This window comes from Cygnus atratus, chromosome 9 (assembly GCF_013377495.2).
Source record: "Cygnus atratus isolate AKBS03 ecotype Queensland, Australia chromosome 9, CAtr_DNAZoo_HiC_assembly, whole genome shotgun sequence".
NCBI lineage: Eukaryota > Metazoa > Chordata > Aves > Anseriformes > Anatidae > Cygnus > Cygnus atratus.
In genome coordinates this window covers 26,550,180-26,572,198 of record NC_066370.1, presented here as the reverse complement: position 1 = coordinate 26,572,198, position 22,019 = coordinate 26,550,180, and the positions used below count along the sequence as shown (strand labels likewise).

General features: G+C 37.9%; 1 protein-coding gene across 1 annotated transcript in view; it reads right to left on the bottom strand.

The window, feature by feature from the left end:
- The window catches only part of WWTR1 (WW domain containing transcription regulator 1), a 70,278-nt gene that overhangs the window by 16,999 nt on the left and 31,260 nt on the right, over positions 1–22,019 (bottom strand). Inside the window, exon 2 of the mRNA XM_035566427.1 lies at positions 13,788–13,924. Within this exon, the coding sequence (XP_035422320.1) occupies positions 13,788–13,924 (137 nt within the window). The remainder of the gene's footprint in view (positions 1–13,787; positions 13,925–22,019) is intronic.

The window sequence follows — 22,019 nt, the reverse complement described above, 5'->3', positions numbered from 1 at the left end:
GGGTAATCTTACATACTGGAAGAGTCCCTGATTCAAGACAGGAAACATTCATTGAAAGCATGACTGTGGCTCTCACAAAAGACTGCTGACAGAAAACAGCAAAACGTCTTCAAGCACACAAAAATTTAACTGAACCATCCAGGAAACTGAACAGAACAGTAGCAGCCAGTAGTGCAGAACAAGTATATTGGCTCCAGCTAAAGGAACTGTGAATTAAGAAAGAGGAAGTCAGTCTGACAACATTGTCCTGTAGGCACAGTGTTAAAAATTCCTATATTGTACACAGCAATCAAAAGACTGAGAAACAGAAACACTTTAAATTTTTTGGTGCCAGAAATACCCTGGGGCATCTCGTTGCGCAAATATAGTTGTTGTTGGAATCAGTCATTTTCAATGGTTTGCTACTGCACAAGCAAGTACAGTACCTCTGATATTAAGCAACCCAAAGACACGCTATGGGCCCCCAATTTACCCAAGACAAAAGTTCTTTTTGTTCATAGTGTTAAGAATCGCATGCAGCATTGATAACATCCAGATAGGTCAGGAGTGAAATACAGTGAATTTTCAAAGTGCCAACCGTAAGGTTTATTCATGGTGCAGATTTATTTTATTACTTCTGCAGATCAGTACTAGCCATATCTAACAGGCATGGATTACTCCTGTGCTATACCTGGTTTGGGTCTAGAAAGAGCTTTATTACCTGTAGGTGGTGCAAAGCCCACACTAGTAAATCTTTCCAGGGCCTGTGGAAAGCATGCAGACATATCTAAACTATCTTTGCAATGTGCTTCCAGAATCAGAAGTTCTGGAGAGTATAGCACAGAGATGCCAGTGTGTCCTTCAATGTGATTTCTCCAGAGGCACATAGATGTCATCTGATCCCCAAGTAAAGCCTCCTGGAACCCACAGACTGCAGCGCAGAGCCACCCACTTCACTCTGTGGAAGTGCATTAGCAGCAGCTTTGAGAGGACCATAAGAGACTCGGGCTAGATCTTCACACAATTTCAGATTTGTGGTTCTCTACATGATGCTCCTAAGTTAAAGATAGCTATACTACATGAATGCAGACAGGCTTGTGCTGAAAATTGCAGCTTCCTACATCAACAGCCATTATATGTAAGAAATTCTGACGTGAGAAAATCAGAAGACCTAAAGAAACATCCAGGTCAAAGAACATAAATGAAGTTTACCAATGATAAGTGATCTTTCCAGGTTCCCTGCAAACTTAGTGGTAGCTGGAATACTCAAGATAAATGATGCACAGAAAGGAAATGCCATCATGTTACAGACAAATCCAGAGGCAACAGAGAGAGGCACTGGCAGTACTAATGCAAAACTTCCAGCTCTCTTAGTCTTCCTAAATGAACTAACAGCCCAGAAATCCTGCAGTTTGGCAGAGCAGTTAAAGCTACTGAATGATCCATCAGAAAACCTAATGCAGTAGTGCTGTTCAAGCTGCAAACAATACCATTTGCCACTGGAGTTTTGACAGATGAAGAAAGGGTAAAAGGACTTCCTGGTGGACTGAACAATTCCATTACACAAATAGTTGGATACAAAACTGAGATGGTTGGCAGAAATGTGCGTATGCTGCACATTGCATCTGAGTACATGGGACAAATCCAACAATTTGGAGTTTACTGGGCAGGGGTTGTTCAATGTGTTCTGAATGTGCACTAAAACCATCAATGGCTTTGAAAATCACAGTCACCCTCCTATGGTGGGTTGGCCGCCCCCAGACAGCAACTAAACACCCACCCTGTCACACACTCAATCCCCAGCGCCACACAGCGGGGTGGGGGAGAGGATCGGAAGAATGAAAGCACGAAAAAATTGTGCATTGAGATAAAGACAGTTTAGTAAGTGAAGCAAAGCTGTGCATGCAAGCAAAGCATAATAAATAATTTATTCAGTATTTCCCGTTGGCAGGCAGTTTAGCCACTTCCTAAAAAGGAGGGCCTCAGCACTTGCACAGGTTACTTAGGAAGACAAATGCCACAACCATTAATGTCCCCCCGTTCCTCCTCCTTTCCTTAGCCTTTTATTGCTGAGCACAAGGCCACACAGTATGGAATGTCCCTTTGATCAGTTCAGGCCAGCAGAGTCCCCTCCCAGCTTCTGGTGCATCCCAGCCTGCTGGTGGTGGGGCAGCTGTGTGTGGTGGTGGGAAATAGAGTGGGGGTAAGAAGAAAGCCTCCATCCACACTGTGCAAGCTCTGCTCGGCAACAGCCAAAACACTGCTCTGTTATCAGCACTGTTCTGGTCAGGAATCCAAAACACAGCATCATACCTGCTCCTATGAAATTAATTCCGTCCCAGCCAAACACAGTACAAAAGCACAGCAAATGCACAGCACTTGCATAAGACACTAAATGTTTCTGTCAAGTGCTGTACTTTCAGTTCAGGTGCGGTATAGCTGATCTGGTGTAGTCTGCAGTACCTTCCAGTCAGGACGCTGGAACTCATAATTCAAAACAAATATAAAAAATCTTTAAGCTCTACCCAAATGATGTCTGGATAAAAAAGGAAGCCACATCTAGAGACAACTGGACATACTGCAGCTCCACTGAGCTAGCTTCTTCACCGGAGATGAGGTTGCAGATATTGTCTAATATCTCAAACTTTCTGACTGCACACAGTGACCATGGCAAGACAAATCTGGGCATAAACCAAAATAAACTAGCAAGTGATTTGCGTTTTGCTACATATGAAAAATTACCACCCCAAACCAATCTTCTTCGTTACAGAAAACATCTTTATACATTGTAAAGCTAAACAATCTGATCGTACTAGCCCTGTGTATGCTTCTCAACATTTTATGACAGAAAATATGACTGCATCCTTTCACTGCGGAACAAAAAACTATGGAAGCTCTGAAATGATACATTTAATATGGTTGAACCTTCTGCAGAATAAATTAAAACCAAGATTCAGTTTTGCTGGAAACCCCTTCTGTGACCTGTTTTGTGTTGAGCACCGTCACGTATTTTTACCTAATCTATGCTTGCAAAAATGACACTGAGGTTTACAAATCCACGCAAATTAAAACACTGCCCTAGACAGGGCAGTTCCAAAAGTCTCAACAGACTATTTGATTCTTGCTATTATTACCCCCTAGTTTGTACAGTAATTGATAATTAAGCATGCTTTCATATGTAATTACTTACATCCTTCTAGACATTTTCTTTACAGAATCAATACCAATAAAATCTGTGGTCACATTTATCCACCATACAATTGTGGCAACACTTATGATCACTTACAAATACTTCCCCCTCTTTTTCCTCTACAGCTTCCCTTCCCTCCCCTCTTCCCTGCCTCATATTTCCTGTTCAAAACACTATATGTAACACCAGGTAGGTCTTATCCCTCAAAGCTATCTACTTGGGCAAAAACCACCATCCAGACAGAACTCCAGTCTCTTCAAAAGATGTGTGGAAAAGTATGATCACATATTACAAGACCAAGAGTTCTCACTGCTTTCAAATTCTTACTGTATGAGTTCTTCAAACAATAAGAAAGAAAAATATTTTTGGAGAAGACAGTAAGTTGCTTTTCTGAAAGGTAAGCTACAATGATACCCATAGGCATAACAAAAAATTATAGTACCTGAAAATATCTTCAGGCATGTTTGGTATGTCTTATATTGGCTAGATTTAAAATTAATAGCGAATCTGTAAACATAGGAGTTGGAATAAAAAGAATCTCAACAATGGAAAAACCACCCCTGGGTGGTACATATGCAAGCTTATTTTGAGAAAAGTCTTTTACTTCACTGCTTTTCCTGGAACTAGCCCAAACTGTTACTGATTCTCTTTTACCATTCTCAACTGAATTCCTGTACTGAAAAGTCCAGTAACACTTTTTTGTATGTAGCTGATAACTCTTTGTCAATGAAGGTTTGAATGAGCCCAGCTGAGTCAAAGGAAGGTCTTGTGCCAACTGCTGTGGGCAATGTAACAGTACAACAACATTCTACAAATCTCTGTTCCATATGATATAATCATATGCCACATTTTTGTGCTACTTACTTGGCTTTATTACTGACTGCTATGTTATATTTGAATTCTGAATTTATATTAGAATGTTATGAGGAACATAACACAGTTTGAGTTAAAATAGAAAAACTTGCAGTTTAAGCTTGAACTAGGTTGCCCAATATGAATACCAATTTCAGTTCAATGACACATCTAATAAATAAGCAATGCCTTAACAGCTCTTTTCAGCCTGTGTTTTGGGGAGCCTTAGAACTTCTGGACTGATTCTGAGAGGTTCAAGGACAACTAACGTCTTCAGAAAGCTTAAATTCCCTAGGCAGAGTTTGCTATTCCCACTGGAAGATTTCTAAGGTTCTGCAAACAAACAAAAAATTTAAGAAGATCAATTCTACCACCATATGGCAAAGGAGATTGGATATAATATAGCAGAAGAAAAGTAGTCACCCTTCTAGCAGACTGATTTAAGGTGCCCTTGAATTCAGTTCTCTTGGGAGAAACAAATTTGTTTTGTAATATGAAATAAGTCTCTTCATTAAACAGCTGTTACACAACTTTCTAGCTCAAATGAAAGTGAATAAAAATGTAGCGCTAAGTTCCAAACCTGGAGTATTTGGCCACAGTCTCACTGCAGTCCATGGAATTACGAAGACTTATTTCACATCTCAATTAGTCCTATGCAATTTTCTTTTTCCAGTTAGATGAAAAATGAAACAATTCTTTTATTGGTTTTATTTGTTTTTAAATTAATAATTATATTCTAGCAAATCAGGTTTTCTGACATTGTGTGAGACCTTTCTGTTATATACTAAGTTCTGGGTACCTACTAGGCAAGGATTATTATGTGGGCAAGACAATTTGCAAGTCACAGAAGCCAAAACATGCAAGCATAAATTGTTTCTGACACATGCGTTGAACTGATTGTAACAACTTTTATTATTTTAGTGTCAAAAGTGTCTCGATGCAATTCTGGATCTTTTTCTCTACTCTGTTTATAGGCAGTCCAGAGACTAATTCATATGAGCTGGCCAGTGCCAGGTGTCATTCACATAACACAGTTTGATGAAAACCACATGTCTATAGAAGTGAAAAAAATAAAAGAAAAAAGAAAGAACCCAGCCATATTAGAATTTTGACTTAGTCACGATATTGTGAGGAAAAAAAGACTAGGCTCCCCTCCTCTTCCCTCTCCCTTTCTGCCAACAAAGAACTGCTTGTTTCACTTATTTCCAGAAACAGCATTAGCCTTCCAACAAGGTCAGCAAAAAATGCTGCTTTTCAGTTCTAGTGCATTTTGTTCCAAAAATCTGTAAAGTATTAAACCAAAAAGTTGTACTAAGTAGTTGTACTTTCTCTATGGTCCCAGTACATAGAGAGTCCTTTATTCAGATTTCTGGGCAGAAAATAGCTATGCAGAAATTTCTCACAGTTTGAACCATTATGTTCATTTCTATGATGTGCACATGTAACTATTTTTTCCTGTCTTCAATGCATCAAGATTAAAAAAATAAAAAAAAATGCAGGTGCAGCATCAAAGCTATGATTTAGCAGGAAATTATTTCGAAGTTTACAGATTTACTCTGTAGGAACTTAGGTACTTCCTTTTAAATAACCTAAGAAATAATGACAAATAACAGTGGGGAATGCTTGACTGGGGAAGACAACATTAATGCTAATGACCAATTATTGATAACCTTTATTATTTAAAATATGTATTAAATGATGTTTTTGCTTGCAATTGTTTCATGAAATCTTTAGCTTTTACATTCCATCTAGTTTTCAACTGTGAAAATGACACTCCAGTCTTGCACTAGCACGTTTAGATTATTATTAACTCTGAAGGGAAATGCTTACAACAACAGGAACTTCTTGATGTTGAAATTAAAAATTGCTAGATTTTGAAAAAAATACCAACATCTCTTAAACACATCAACTTTTAACATTTCAGATTTACTAGACAGTTAGCTGCTGGTGTAAAGGTCTGTATCTGTGTAATAAGCAGGAAAGGTTTATCTCACAGGGGCAAATGGGTTCTGGGACAGGAATTAGCAGGGCTCATTTGGAGAGCTTTAAATCAGATTCGAAGACGGATAGGGTTGTAGCTGGGCTTGCACCAGTGGGGCAGTGCTGTAGCACTGAGGAAGACCACGAGGTCTTAGAGACCATGACGTCTTAGGACCATGAGGTCCCTAGGGTGAAATCATCATGCTCAGCTCACTCCCTGAAGTGCCTGTACACCAATGCATGCAGTATCGGGAATAGGCAGGAGAAGTTAGAAATCCATGTTCGGTCAGGAGATCATGATCTAGTGGCAATTACAATGGTGACAATTACATGGTGGGACAGCTCACATGACTGGAATGTCGTCATAGATGGGTATGTCCTGCTCAGGAAAGACAGGCCAGCAAAGCGAGGTGGTGGAGTTGCTCTTTATGTGAGTGAGTACTTGTATTGAGTACTGTCCAGGGCCAGATGAGGAGTGAGTTGAGAGTCTGTGGGTGAGAATTAAGGGACAGGCTGGCATGGGTGATACTGTTGTGGGTGTCTATTACAGGCCACCAGATCAGGATGAGGAAGTTGACGAGGCCTTCTACAGGCAGCTGATAGCAGCCTCAAGATTACAGATCCTGGTTATCCTTGAGGATTTCACCTACGCTGACATTTGCTGGAAGGCCTACTCAGCCATCCATCCACAGTCCAGGAGGTTCCTCCAGTGCATTGATGATAAATTCCTGATGCAAATGGTGGATGTGCCAATTAGGAGAGGAGCGCTGCTGGATCTTGTCCTCACTAACAAGAAGGGTCTGGCTGAAGCGGTGAAGGCTGAGGGCAGCCTTGGTTGCAGTGACCATGAGACGGCGGAGTTTGGGATCTCATGTGGTAGGAACAGAATACCAACCAGAATCACAACCCTGGAATTCAGTAGGGCGAACTTTGGCCTTTTCAAGCAATTGCTAGGGGAAATCTCATGGGACAAGGTACTCAATATATTCATCAACAACTAGATGAGGGAATAGAGTGCACTGTCAGCAAGTTTGCTGATGATACTAAACTGGGAGGAGTGGCTGACACGCCAGAAGGCTGTGCTGCCATCCAGTAAGACCTAGACATGCTGGAGAGTTGGGCGGGGAAAAATTGAATGAAATATAACAAGGGCAAGTGTAGAGTCCTGCACCTGGGCAAGAACAACTCTAGGCACCAGTATAAGTTGGGGACTGGCCTGTTGGAGAGCTGCATAGGGGAAAGGGACCTGGGACAGCCGCATGACCATGAGGCAGCACTGTGCCCTTGTAACCAAGAAGGCCAATGGCATCCTGGGGTGTATCAGAAGGGCTGTGGTTAGTAGGTTGAGAGAGGTTCTCCTCCCCTTCTACTCTGCCCTGGCAAGACCACATCTGGAATATTGCGTCCAGTTCTCGGCCCCTCAGTTCAAGAAGGACAGGGAACTGCCTGAGAGAGTCCAGCACAGAGCCACAAGGATGATTAAGGGAGTGGAGCATCTCACTTATGAGGAAAGGCTAAAGGAGCTGGGTCTCTAGCTTGGAGGAGACTGAGGGGTGGCCTTATTAATGTTTATTAACATGTAAAGGTGAGTGTCATGACGGAGCCAGGCTCTTCTTGGTGACATCTAATGATAGGACAAGGGGCAGGGGGTGCAAGCTGGAACATAGGAGGTTCCACTTAAATACGAGAAGAAACTTTTTCACGGTGAGGGTGACAAAACACTGGAACAGACTGCCCAGGGCGGTTGTGGAGTCTCCTTCTCCGGAGACATTCAAAACCCACCTGGACGCGTTCCTGTGTGACCTGATCTAGGTGTTCCTGCTCCAGCAGGGGGATTGGACTGGGCGATCTTTCAAGGTCCCTTCCAATCCCTAACATTCTGTGATTCTGTGTGTCATACACACATCTGGATTTAATTTACCTGATACTGAAGTTAAATTCTGTTAATCTCTATAGCTGCTAGCCTCTGTCTTTAAAACACATGCAAATTCTTAATTTGAAATCAATAAATTGTTGGTTTTAATTATAAATAACAACAAAGAAAATTCTTTCCCAGAGCTGTGTTGTAAAACTGACATTCCCACAGAATGTACTAGTCTCCTACAACAATTCCAGCTCTCCTGTAAGAATTATTTTATTAACCAGAAGCAGGTGCCAAAGTTATTCACATTGACCATAACTGGGTTGTGTCAGCTTCTTTCAGGATGTCCAGTAATTAAAAATGACCTTAAACAGGAAGCCTTTCCACCATGTAGGTGGTGTGTGGGTATGGGCTACAGAGGGGGAAAATGTGTTCCTGTCAATGTTACACATTTGTAGCCACATCTCCAGCCAATGCAAACCACGTCTTGCAAAATCTAGACCATTTAATGTACGATAGTTGTCACTAAAATACATACTGACTGTTTTTAAACACCTTAGGGGTTTCCTATCTCCAGATCACTTTGACACAGTAACCAAAACTGTATTTTATCACCTTCAAACAATAGTAGCTACACCTCTTTTATCCTGGCAGGATATGGAAACCTTGCTTCATGTGTTTATTGCTCTTAAACAGGTATACTGCATTGTTTTATTGGTTGGATTTCCTGGCTGACTGAAAAAAAAAAAGAAAGCAGACGCAAAGTGCCATAAAACCTGTTTGTCCAGACCCAGTTAAATTACCTAGAGCAATACAGCTGAAAGCTAAACTTTTTAGATTTGTGGATGAATTTCTAGAACAGAAACAGTTGTCAGTGTGTAAGAGCTTCTCCACATTAAACTCTACTGTGTAATACATAATGGCTTTCACATTACAGAACCAGTGTATTTCATAGTTAAAAGTATCCTGCTCATATCACTTGGATCATACCTACTGGTGGATTTTGCTCACAGAATCACAGAATGGCTGAGGTTGAAAGGGACTTCTGGAGGTCACCTGGTCCAACCCCCCTGCTCAAGCAGGGACACCTAGAGCAGGTTGCACAGGACCATGTAGAGTTGATTGACAGAGTAAGCTTCTAAGGTAAGAAGCTTTCTCTTCTTCAGTAGGAAAAAAAAAATCAAACAATTCTCCATATGGAGTTTAACACAGTAAGTTAGTATGGTTCATCTCTTAGAATCAATGCATACATTGACCATAAACAGATTAACATTGGGCTTTCCATTGTCTTATGCCTGAAAAGCCTGACCTATTAAATGGAGATAATATTACCAGCTTCTACCACAGATGTGCCATGATGTTTTATTTTTCTTACACTCTGTATTTACACATTATATAATCAGGTGAAAGTGCAGGTATCAAGAGCAGACAAAAGTACATATAGTAACCTTCTCCCTCTGCCAGAAATCACTGTCTATTATTATGTACATATTACACATTCTAAAACTCTACCATCTAATATTGATTATTCAGCACTCATTTTATTTATGGTGCCAGGCTCCCATCTAATGAAAGCATAAGAACTGCACCAGGAACCTCAAATCTGTCACAAAGGTTTTCAAGACCTGACTGCATAAAGTCTTGAGGAGCTTGGTATGACCTCAAAGCTGACTGCTTTGAGCAAAAGGTTCAGTTACAGACCTCTCAAGGCCCCTTCCCACCTGAATTATTCTGTGATGGCTAAGGTTTTTAAGTAATAAGGTTTTTAAAGTAACTCACACCTATAAATTCAAGCCAATTGATACAGAAAACATTACAGAAAACTATCTTTTTTGTTGTTTTGTTTGTTTGTTTTCAGAATTACTTGCAAAATGTAAAATTTAAAAAGCATTTAAATGAAGACCAGGCTGTTCTCACCAACCAGGCAAAACTACAATGACAAAAGAAATCTCTTTAAAACAGTCTGAAGGCATCAGGTTGAAAATAAAAACGTTTCTGAGTGTTGCGTAATGCAGAATAGAGAAAAACTACAAAACAATCAGAATTTAATTAAAAATAATTGCAAAAGACAAACTTTTATAAGTATCTAATTTTTTCCCTTAAATTTCGCTACACACAAAAAAAAAACACAACGAAAACATACTGTCATCTCTTTTCAGCGACTTTCCAGTGACTGCCATTAAGGCAGACTAGCTTCCTTAGCTTGGACTTAGGCATTTACAGAGAACAGTTTAGTCACTTAAGTGAGGCAGTAGTTTGATCACTAAACTGAGTGCACTGCAGCTGCTCTCTGCCTCCTTTCATTTACAGGAAGCCCATGGAGCTTAGTCTCCTAATTCAGGGATCTACATCTGGTGCCAAAAACGAGGGTGCACAAATACTCCTCCTTCCACACAGGGTCTCATTCTACAACACTAATGGAATTGACTGGTAGTAGGTACGTAATATTTCATCAATCAGTTGAAAAAGGCCATGTTTCAGACTGGGCAGACAACAGATCCATGTGCAGATTCAGAACCAAAGTAAATGGCATTTATGAAGCACTCATGAAGAAATAAAAAACGCAGTGCTTCTGGTTGTCTTTAGTCAGAGGCTGATCATTTTCCATCTGGCATTCCAACAACAAAATAGTTAAAAGACTGCTGTTAATTTTGTCCTTTCCTTAGAAAAACAACAAAGGTAAAATATTTAAAAAGGTTAGACCGAACAAATCTGAGTATTTGCTAACCTGCAACAATATGCTTTCAGTATCTGAGACAAATTTCCCTTTCCATTCAAGAAACTTCACTGAACTTTGTGGTCTTTTGTAAGCAAACACAGAAACCCACCTACCATGTATTATTAGTTTTATGTAAATTTAACGCGATGCATCAAAGAAAGAAATGCCTTCAGATGCCTTTGTTACACAACATTTAAAAAGCAATGCTTTAAATGTTGGTGAGAAAACAAACACTGCTAATATTATAAGAAAGCCAGTATGTGTAGCTCAAAACAGAAAACATAAATCTGCAGTAAGAAGGTAGAAAAGTACAGCAGATTTTTTAAGGTATGTCTACCAATTTCAGTGAATTTTCACTACAGGTTTCTCTCTGTCTCAAGCATAAGCATACTACGATGTGGTATCACTTAGTCACACTGTGCTTTTGACAGAATGTTTATAAGTGCCTTCGTACACTTCCCAGCAAATATTGCTGAAAGGAGTTTATAAACCAAAGCAACAAGCTGTACGGAACACAAAGTATTTTCCACCTCTTTATAAGAAGCACAGCAAGGAAAACACGTGTTAGTAATTGGAAGTGCAGACCATTATGCAGACCTGGAATACTTAGATCCTTTTCTTGCAGGTGGCACATCTTCAAAAGAAAACTTTTTAAATTCCTACAGTACCAAAAAATGTGAAGGCAAAAGACAGATGCATAGACTTCAATTACTAAAAAGTTACAAATTATGTCCAGAAGAGTTTAACTTGTTATCCAGTTTCCATTTTTCCTCTGATGTCTGTAGGATGTTGGCACAATCACTTCTGGCTAGAGGTCTCACCACCAGACCAAAGAATTACTGCTCAGTTCAGAGTCTGAGCAGACCCAGGAAAACAACTTTAGAAGTTATACTTTTGTATCACAGAAGAGTAGAAAGGTATCCCCCTTCCTTTTGGCCAGGATAATTTCAAAACAGAGATGTTCTACTTTAACACCAGAAACTGCACTCATATGTATTTTAAACAGTCACACGAATAATTGAGAAGCTACTGCATCCTGTACAGATATGTAAGTACTTATAAGTACACACAGAAATTACAAGATTGTGATGATGTATATATGTGTTTATATATATATCCACAATTTCTAAATAAAATCTTTTGTTGTTCTATTTTTTTAAAAAATAGTGTTATACTTGGTGTGTTCAAGCAGGTGGTGGACTGGAAAATCATGCACGGTGATGCTGAATTTAATAACAGGGTGCAGAAAGTGTTACTCTACTGTGTAACCAGTTTTTTGCTTCCAAAGAAGTGCCACAGCATGCCATTAGAAAGCCACCCGAACAAGGAAAAGCTCACCAAAACATGTTGATAAAATATTTTCTTGACTAAATCAATATGGACATTATGGAAATTTCTATATATTTGTAGTGGGCTAATGTTTAGTAAGTTTGGTTGCAGACCAGAACCACTATGCTAAGCACTGTATAAACACCTAACAACAACAGTACCTTGTCTATAATGTGAAGCATACTGAATAAAATATTGTCTGTAGTTGATGTGACAGATTTTCAAGTCTGTGGAATTGACCCTGTTGGGCATCTGAAGTCCCTTCAAGAACAGACTCTTAATTAGGTATTGGCTTTTATTTCTAATCATTTGTATCCTGAGAAATACCCTCCTCTAAGCTTCAATATGCAAGTATTTCAGTACACGATTTGTTTTTGATTAACCTCACTTCACTTCCATTGACACATTGGGGGAAAAAGCTTGTTGAACACCGTGCTGATTTATGGGACTTCCTCTATTTCTTCATTATAGTGAACAGATGTCAATGTAAGCTGAGGAGATGGTATGAACAAACAAAAAAAAAACCCTGTCCTACTCTTACCTCTTGGCCATTTCAAAATCAGGATGGCCAGATCAACATAAAGCAGTCGTGGTTTGAAATAACGTGCAGACCAACTGTTAGTTTTGCCCTGTAGTATGACAGCCTACAGTACACCCTAGCCTTTCATTCTTAGGTTTCTTATGATGTCCACTCAGTGTATGATCTGCTACTATGTGCTGACTCACATAGCATAACCAGCAATGCCTTTGTACTGAATATAGACAAGCAGGACAGTTGTTGAGAGAAAGTATAAACTAAAATGATCTACTTCAGGGGACAACCTAGATATTTAGTATAAATTCAAGACATAAATAAAAATGCATTTTGTATTACTGCTACTGGTGAATATCATCAGCCAAATGTTTTCTCAAGTTTTCTTGGTATACGTGAAGAGACAACCCCAATGAATTGCAAATGAGTAATCATGAAATCATGAGATCCACTTACCAAAATTAACTTGAACAAGAATCAGGTTTGTGTTTTTATCACTGCCTATTTGACCCAGTTTTGTGATCTTGAGCCTGTAAGCTGGCCTATCTGTTCCTCATTTTCTTGAGAGCTAGAGAAGTTAAAACTACTGGGTTTGGAACTCCAGAAGCAAAAAATTACAGAAAAAATGTCATTCTTAATTATACATGAAAAAGGTTTTCTTCCATTTACATTTTTTCTTTAATATTTTCAGAATTTTCATGGTTTTACTTTCACTAAGGTTTATAACAGGCAACTTCAGATGAACATAAGTTGATGCTTAAAGTTAATCTTGAAGGGCTAAACAGGAACACCAACAAAACCACACAACTTACAGAAGGTTTTCAGTTAATTCTTACTGCAAAATAAACTTCTAGTATTCTGCAAGTAGATTCCATTACAGAACCTACCTATGCAAAACAAACGAACAACAAAAACAGCTAAAACCTCTAACCTGAAGAAACACAGGAAAGACTACAGACAGATTACAGAATGCAGAACTTCATGCAGTAAGCTTTGAAAATGATATAGTGGGCTTAGAGGCTTTATATCACCTCTGAATGAAAAAGCATCGGAAGAGTTTATTTTACTATGTTCAATACTACATCAAAAATTTGTCACAGAAGCTCTAAAATAAAATGCATGAAATGTCAGAACTTCAAACACTTCAAGCAGTGCAAATTCACTTGCTGCCAACTCTGCAGAAGGAAAAAATAAGATAAGAAAGTGGAGAACATACTGTTTGGCTTGATAGCAGAATCAGAGCTACCCATTTTGGACCAAAAATTAATTTGGCAAACAAATTAGTAAAAGGTGGCCCTCCTTTCTTGTTTGAATTTCCACCACAGAAACGACATCCAGTACTCACCAAGATTTGGCTGAGACATTGCCATAGACCTTTGCGGTATTGGTGTGGAAGTAGCTGCGGGATGGTGGCTCATGTGATTCAGTGGTTGGTTCATTGTTTTTCGAGGATCTTGCCAAGTCGTAATTTTTTCTATGTGACTGAGAAAGTAAAGATAAAGCATAAGCTTAACAGAAAATGCCCAAGTATATTGTATACATGGTAACGCATAATGCCATGAAAGTCCTATTTGTGTTTCTTATCCCATATCTTTCTACCCTTATCTCACCCCAACCCATTTGAAATTATCTATCATCTTGTCATTTCTTTAGCCCTTGAACATTTTTTTCTTTTTATCTTCTACCCCCTGCCATTCTAATACTTCATGTGCTACTCCTGAATCAGTTACTTTTACTTGAACAAATGGTGATATCCATTGTGATTTTGAAAATCTGTAATAGACATTTATCTTCCAGACTATTTAATTATTCAAAAATTTTATTTCTGATCTAGCCATTTTTTCTATATACTCATATACATGGCCATTATTCATGAACCAATAGATGGTCATTTTGCTGAGTTTTGAAAACGTGTTTTGCTAGATCCTACTGCTTTATTCCTTACCAATCCATAAAAACTAGTCTGTCTATATGTCTCCAAGAATATCAGAATATATTCTCATTGCCAAAAGGGGCAGATTATGTCCTGTTGACTAATGTGTAACTGCTAATTTCTCTGTAAAGGCACTAACAATTTTTATTGAAAGATAGTTAATGTGGGTCAACAATGCACCCACCACTCTAGTTACATAAAGCCTCATATACCCATATTACACTGAAAAATACAGTGAGATAACTAAAACCTGTCATTTCTATAAAATATTTTTGCTACAGAATAAAGTATTGTGAAGGGACTGTGTTTTCATTGAAATGTATCAGTTCAGACAGTAACTTAACAGGACAAGGATTTTAAGTATCAGCATGTATTCGCTTTGAAACAAGAGAAGGACAAATAAGAAAAAAAAAAAAAAGGAATCACCTTAAAGCAATCACCAGTCTGGTATATACCTAGTGATGCTCTGTTTGCATGTGGTTCCATCTTGGCACATCCAGCTTTTGCCCAACTGACTAACCAGGCAACAGATCACAAATTACTGGCTGTACTCAAATAGGTTTTCCTCTTTTTTTTTCTTTTCTTTTTTTTTTTTTTTCTAGAAAACTTTAAAAGAGGAAAGTCTTTAAGTAGAACATGTAAAGAAGGATAAAACTTTTAAATGTTCTGTGTATGGAAAACCATTCCAATCCACCTTTCATAAAAGCAATGTCTAACTTCATCTTTACTGAACTCTAACTCAAAACTCCTCATTGCTATTTTCACCTATGGTAGCACTGCCATTAACACTGTGACCACCTCACAGCTTCAGACTCAGTTGGCCACCAGTATTTCACAAGCAAGTTTCCATCTACTGCCATGTTAACATATCCAAACTCTTTACAGTCAATCTGTGGTATTACCAAAATAATGTGAATTACAAGCAGGAAAAACAAAAAAATACAACCTCCCCCCAACCCAAGACATTTTTTAAAGAACAGAAGAAAGCACCGCTGTCTTTATTTAGTCTGCAGCCATTTCCTTTTCTTAATATTTTACATTTAATGTACAGTTACAAAACTGCAACCAAAGATCACACTTTCACTTCTATGCTTGTCTAAACCCCAGCCCCTAAGCAGTTGAGTCTCTTCTTTCCTTCATAGCTTCTGGAATATTTACTACTTGTTATCATTGTTATTATCATTGAAACCACTTCTTTTTAGTCATACATTATTTTTCATGTACAAGAATTCTTGTATCCAGCTCAATTAAATGATCTTTCATCCAAAATTAAGCAATGTCATTCTGAATTAAAGATGCTGGTATAGCAATAGACTGGGCAATGTTTTCTGTAGTACTAATTGTGTATAAATGAGATGAAAGTAATTTTTTTTTAATTCCATTGTTTTGTTTCTCTGGCATTTTAATTCAAAAAAGAAGCTACACTTAATCAAAGCTATGAATTTTGGAATACCAAAACAAATACCATAAACAAATATAATAGAAAAGATTATTCCCCAAATAGTGAAACATTTCTTTTAAGCATGAGCTTTAGTGATTAAATAAATACTGCCTTTACATAGTTTGTATCAAAACAGATCTCTCATTTTCAAACATTTTTTACATGTAAACCCTATTTAAATTAATGAAAAATGTTCAAATTAAATCAGACAATCAGACTTTTTTTTTTTTGTGTTCCTGTAAGGTTCGTCTGTAGAAACTGAAAGTATAAATTCCTGTTAGGAAAATCTGAAGCACAAGTTAAAGTATTTATGAAGTTAGTCATATTAAGCAATCGGTAACTTGTTTGAACATATTACTCACTCTAACTACAAATCTGAAACCTTTAACTACAACTGCCAATCATGTACAATGAGCAGTAACTGAAGTGCTCTTAAAAATACAATAGAATACCAAAATGGTCAGCTTTGAAATTCCCTTTTATCACCAAAGTTCCTTTCAGCTTTAACATCCTCCTATTTCATGGACATTAAAAGACAATAAAATATTATCACTCATTTTCTGATTCAGGGGGGAGAGCTATGAACGCATGCAGAGTCATGCATGTGAATTTGTACTTACAATTCGAGGATCCTTTCATTTTAAGCATTTAGGAACAGAGAACAAGACTACCCAGTAGCCCAGATATGACCCATGCTGACTTCAAAACATCCTTATCATGTTCCTGGACTACCTCCTGCTGAATAAATGGACAGTCACTTGCTCAGTGAAGAACTGCACACTGGAAGTTACACTTGTCTAGCCTTGAAGAGGCTCCAAGAAGATCTGAAACACCATATTCAGGGATGCATCCAAGAGAAAGGGCCTTTATCTCCTGGGCAGAATGCAACTGAGAAACCTGTTCAATGAACTCAGATGACCACAAAATTCATGCAACTGGAGTTTATGAACCAATAGAACATACACTGGTTGTTCCAATGTTTCTTTCTTGTTACCTTCTTTTTTGCACTTTATATTTAGTTACATGCAAGAATTGAAAGATGTTACTTACAACACAAACAACACAAAATACTTCATATATAAACAACTCAATGCTGCTATTACTGTATAGAAAATGCAGCATAGAGAAAAGCAAAAAGTAATCTGCTGTTCTTTGTAAAATAGGTCAGTAAGTAGCAAAATCAGACATTGATCAAGAGATGGAAATCTTCACTTAGGCCTTGATCCTGAAAAACTGAAGTCACCAGAAATTTTGCCACAGATGATGATGGAAGGTGGGTAATAATCTTAATTTTGCACAGCCTCACAGCACAGCAGATATTTAGGAAAGAACATGATATCAGGAGTGCTTGGTTGCAGTTGGTAGTCAGTTATCATAACTACAATTGTTTTTGTCTTGCATTTTTAATACAGGCTTGCTGGGTTCACTTTATTGAAATAATTAAGAAAATGTATTTATTGAGTATCTTTAGAAAGTAAAAACAAGAAGATACAGAGTTTTGTTGACAGAAGTCATTACAAATATTCTTCAGCAATACAGTTTATATAGTGCTGACAGTAAATATTATCATAAGCTCAGCAAAACATTGTCCATATAATGACTTTGAAAAAAAATAAATTATGAACAGTACTATGCTAATATTATCCTCAGTATACTCAAAATGCCACACAATCAGGTTACAGTTACTCTTTTATGAACACATTTGACATAACACCGCATGTGGAAACACTTTGTTTCTGATCACCAAATTAGGATAAAATGAGCTGTAGTTCTGTAAAGGAATTTTTTTCTAGGTTGTACCATGAGCCGATTCTCCATCCTTTCCTTGTTTTTTTTTTTTTTTTTTTTTTAATATTCCCACTAAAAATGTCCAGCCTATAAAGGTTTATAAGCTCTGCTATTTGCTTTCTCTGAAGTGTGTGTCTTAGTTATAGGTATAGTAAGGCAGATAGAATTAAGCCAACACAAAAACATGAAGAAACACACCATTTAGCACCTATAAACAAGAAAGTATTTTCTAATCTACTATTTTCCTAGATTGTATATTTTCACTTTAAACAGAAGTTATCATAACCTGCAGATTTTATTTTTCATTTGAAGTAAAAGATATAAATTCAAAAAGGTCTTAACAAATTCACACAGCCTGTTCTCACATGGAAGTACTTAGAAGAAAAGAGAAAAATGTTGTGCAAATCACCATGCAAAGCAACTGGTCATGAAACTGTAGTTCAAAACTAATACTGCTTTTGTTCAACACCTCTTTTCTCCTTTTTATAAAGGAAATGATCTGTACTGTAATCACACATATAAGAAGCAGGGCAGCAACAGCCATTTGGCAATACTTCTTAACATAAAAAAGAACTGAAAAAATGGTCAAAAACATAAGGATCATAGATCTATCTGCACAGATTTAACTGCATTAAAAACTAACAACATCACAGGAATTTTTCTGTGTAAACACGATAAGCTCTCAACAGCCATAGCTGGGATCCCCAAGTGGCTAACAACTTAAGAAAACAGAACCAGGAAACCAACAATGCCCTAACATAAGCACTGAGACTCTAAACTAAAAGTCTGGCTTACAGGCCAGAGAAGCCTTCTGCCCTGCCACAATTTCCATTGTTTATGTAAATATTCTCCCTTTATTTCTACACAGGTATTGGAAAAGGTTACATTAAACCTTTGCAGAAACGGGTGCTGGCTCACTCCACTTGAAATTATTGGATTTATACTGTGATAACAGAATTTGGCCTAGTATGGTTTCATTTATACAGGAGAATAAAAGATTTTTTTTTTTAACATTCTTACAGCCTCCTGGGTATCAGAACTGATAAAATTAAATTCAGAACCATCTATTTTTCCTTAAAGGCCAGCAGGTAAAACACTGAACATTACAGATAGATTTCAAACACCAGCATGCAGAATGTTGCCCTAAAATTCAGGACCTTCACTGTTGAAATCCATCAACAGGCAGCCACCAGCCTAAGACCAGCAGATGACCCACGGCTCCCACTCACAAGCCTCCTATAAACATTCGGTAACTTTGCTATATATGGAGCAGCAAGGCCGGATTCAGTCACACTGAGCAGCTGTAAACATAGCATCTAGCTCTGTACTGTCCACAGGACTGGTTTGCTTTTTTGAAAGTATGATGCTTTTTTGGCTAATCGTCTCTTCTTTTCTGTTTTGCCAATTCTATTTTTGGTGGAACCTCATCCAAACAGCTGTTAGGGCTGCACAAAGAAGGGAGAGGGAATGCAGATCCTTAGTGGCAGAAGAGCAGGATTTCTGACTGTGAAACCACACCCTTTTACCTCTCTTTAGTTCAGTCCTGCCTGGAAAAATAATTTCACACATACAAGTGCAAGGTGCTGCAGCTGGGCTAGGGCAATCCCTAACATCAGTACAGAGTGGGGGATGAATGGACTGAGAACAGCCCCTGTGGAGAAGGACTTCTGGATACTGGTGGATGAACAATTGGAAATGAGCTGGCAGTGTGTGCTTGCAGCCCAGAAAACGAACCGTATCCTGTGCATCATCAAAAATGTGCAGCCAGCAGGTCGAGGGAGGTGATTCTGCCCCTTGCTGGAGCAGGTCCAGAAGAAGCCACAAGGATGATCAGAGGGCTGGAGCACCTCTCCTGTGGAGACAAGTTGAGGGAACTAGGGCTGTTCAGCCTGGAGAAGAGAAGGATCTGGGGAGACCTGATAGCAGCCTTCCGGTACTTAGAGGGGACTTACAAGAAAGATGAAAAGAGACTTGTTACAAGGGCATGTAATGATAGGACAAGGGGTAGTTTACCTGAGAGCGCATAGATTTAGATGAGATATAAGGAAGAAATTCTTCACCGTGAGGGTGGTGAGACCCTGGCACAGGTTTCCCTGAGAAGCTGGGGCTGCCCGCTCCCTGACAGTGCCCAAGGCCAGGCTGGATGGGATTTGTGTAGCCTGCTCTGGTGGGAGGTGTCCCTGCCCGTGGCAGGGGCTGGGACTTGGTGGGCTGTAAGGTCCCCTCCATCCCAAACCAGTCGATGGTTCTATGATTCATTCTATGATTCTATGTGAGATTTCATTCTAATGAAAAACATTTAAGCGATTCTATACACAAAAAACAAACAAACAAACAAACAAACAACACTATTGAGACAACAACTAAACGTCCTTATCTGGGACTGTATCAATCCATCTGTTTCTTATTTTATTATTTCTAGAAATACTAATCCCAGAAGTATTTTCTTCTTGGCATACATCACACAGCCTATAACAATGAGACAGAAAACAAAGCTTCAGACAAAATCTGAGCTTACACTGGTACTGATGAAAGATTAAGCATTTAACCTCCAGCATCACTGAGAATTAGGCACCAGTGAATTAAAACTCTGACCTAAGTATCCCCTAAGGCCTTGACTGTATGATAGCTTTACCAGTTTTAACAATGGAATTATATTGTTATAAATCACTTTAAGCATTTAATTCTGGTGCAACAGCATCTATACAGAAAGATACTCTATTAAATCTGTCTAAATTAATAAATACCATGAAAACATCTTTCTGTCATTCAGTCCTAACAGATATATTCTGTTGAAGAATCTGCCTTCACTTCCTTAAAACAACAATTACAGAAAAAATACTTCTTCCTTACACTTTTTATTTTTGCACATTTTTCTGTGGATTATAATAAATTTTTCATTGATTAATGGTTTTCATAAAATAGCTCCAAAGTTATGTAAATGATATTTTTCAATTTCTCTTGTAATTTTTATGAAAATACAAGATGGGACAATAACACATTTTTTGTTTTAAAATGTATATGAATAAAAAATGCTGATTGCATTTACATACATTTTCTGTAAAAGGTATTCTGTATCAAGTGCTCAACTAAAGATGAACCTGAAACTCAAGGTTGGAACAATTTTGAAAAAGACCAATTTTATGAGTGCCGCAATCTAATGCAATCTTTTATTGCATGACATTTTCTGTTCATCATTGATACATACTATCCAAACAGTCTACGAGTTTGAGAAAGAATTGGTGAAACGGTTTCTTGTTATAAATTGTGAAGATATATGTCTCCATTATCTGTGTATGAATCTAAAGAGGAAGAGCCCCAAACTCTAAGGATATCTTGGCTAACCGATAAAATTGAAGCTTTAACATGAGATACAGAAAACTGCTAAGCAGAAATGTAATGGCCTTTAAACGCTTGTTTTTATCAGATTTTGATTTGAGGAGCATTCAAGTACATGACAAGGCAGCCCCAAAACACATACTGAAATTCTCACTTTCAATTTTTTTTTCAGAAGCAATCTTTGCTTTTCCTATCCTTATAAATCCTAGCATCAGAGCAGACCATTTCTCAACGGGGTCTTTACTCATAATTAAGCAGAGTGGGAAAGAAGAGACATTCATTTTAACTTCTTTCTGAATCAGATGCAAGACTGATGGGGGTCTTTATTAGCTAAGTTTCGAAAATATAATTTTCAAGAATGCTTATCTGAGGGCTAACACTTCCTACTGAAATCAGAGAAAGTTAAGTATTTACAACTTGAAAGAGATACACCAACTATCTGTCAAGTACGACAGAGACATGCTATCACAAACTCTGCCCCAAGTTGCCAAAATCATTTGCAACCACGAAGTCCTATGATGCACAAGCTCAGCAAGCTGTAAATTGCATCCTAATGGTGTCCCCTCATTAGAAAAAAAAAAACACAAAGCAATACTTCAGATTTAAGTAAATCCGTATTTTACTAGGATTTTTTGATTCTGTTCCTCCTGTTGTACCTAAAGTTTTGGTAAATGCTTCCTGTTTGGGTGTCTGTTTCCCACTCTGAAATGTCAATGTTCTTTGGAACTTGAGCTACTGCGGTGTATTGCATTTTTTAACTACTAGGCTCTAATACCATATCTAGTATCTAATTCTACTAGGTATTATTATAATTATTATTCTACTAGATATTATTATTATTAAATGCTAGGTTCTAATACTGTATCTAATATCTAGTTCTACTTCATGACCGTATATTTTTCTAGTATCAGCAAATTCAGACCTAATAATCTAAAAAGGAGAATTGAAGAGAAAGAACTGATTTGACATGTATTATTCCATAAGCGTGCTCTCACTTGAAATAACACAAACTTAGAGTTTGGCTAACACTGTAGTACTTGTATAGGGTTCTTTATCAGGGCTTTGTCAACGGGACT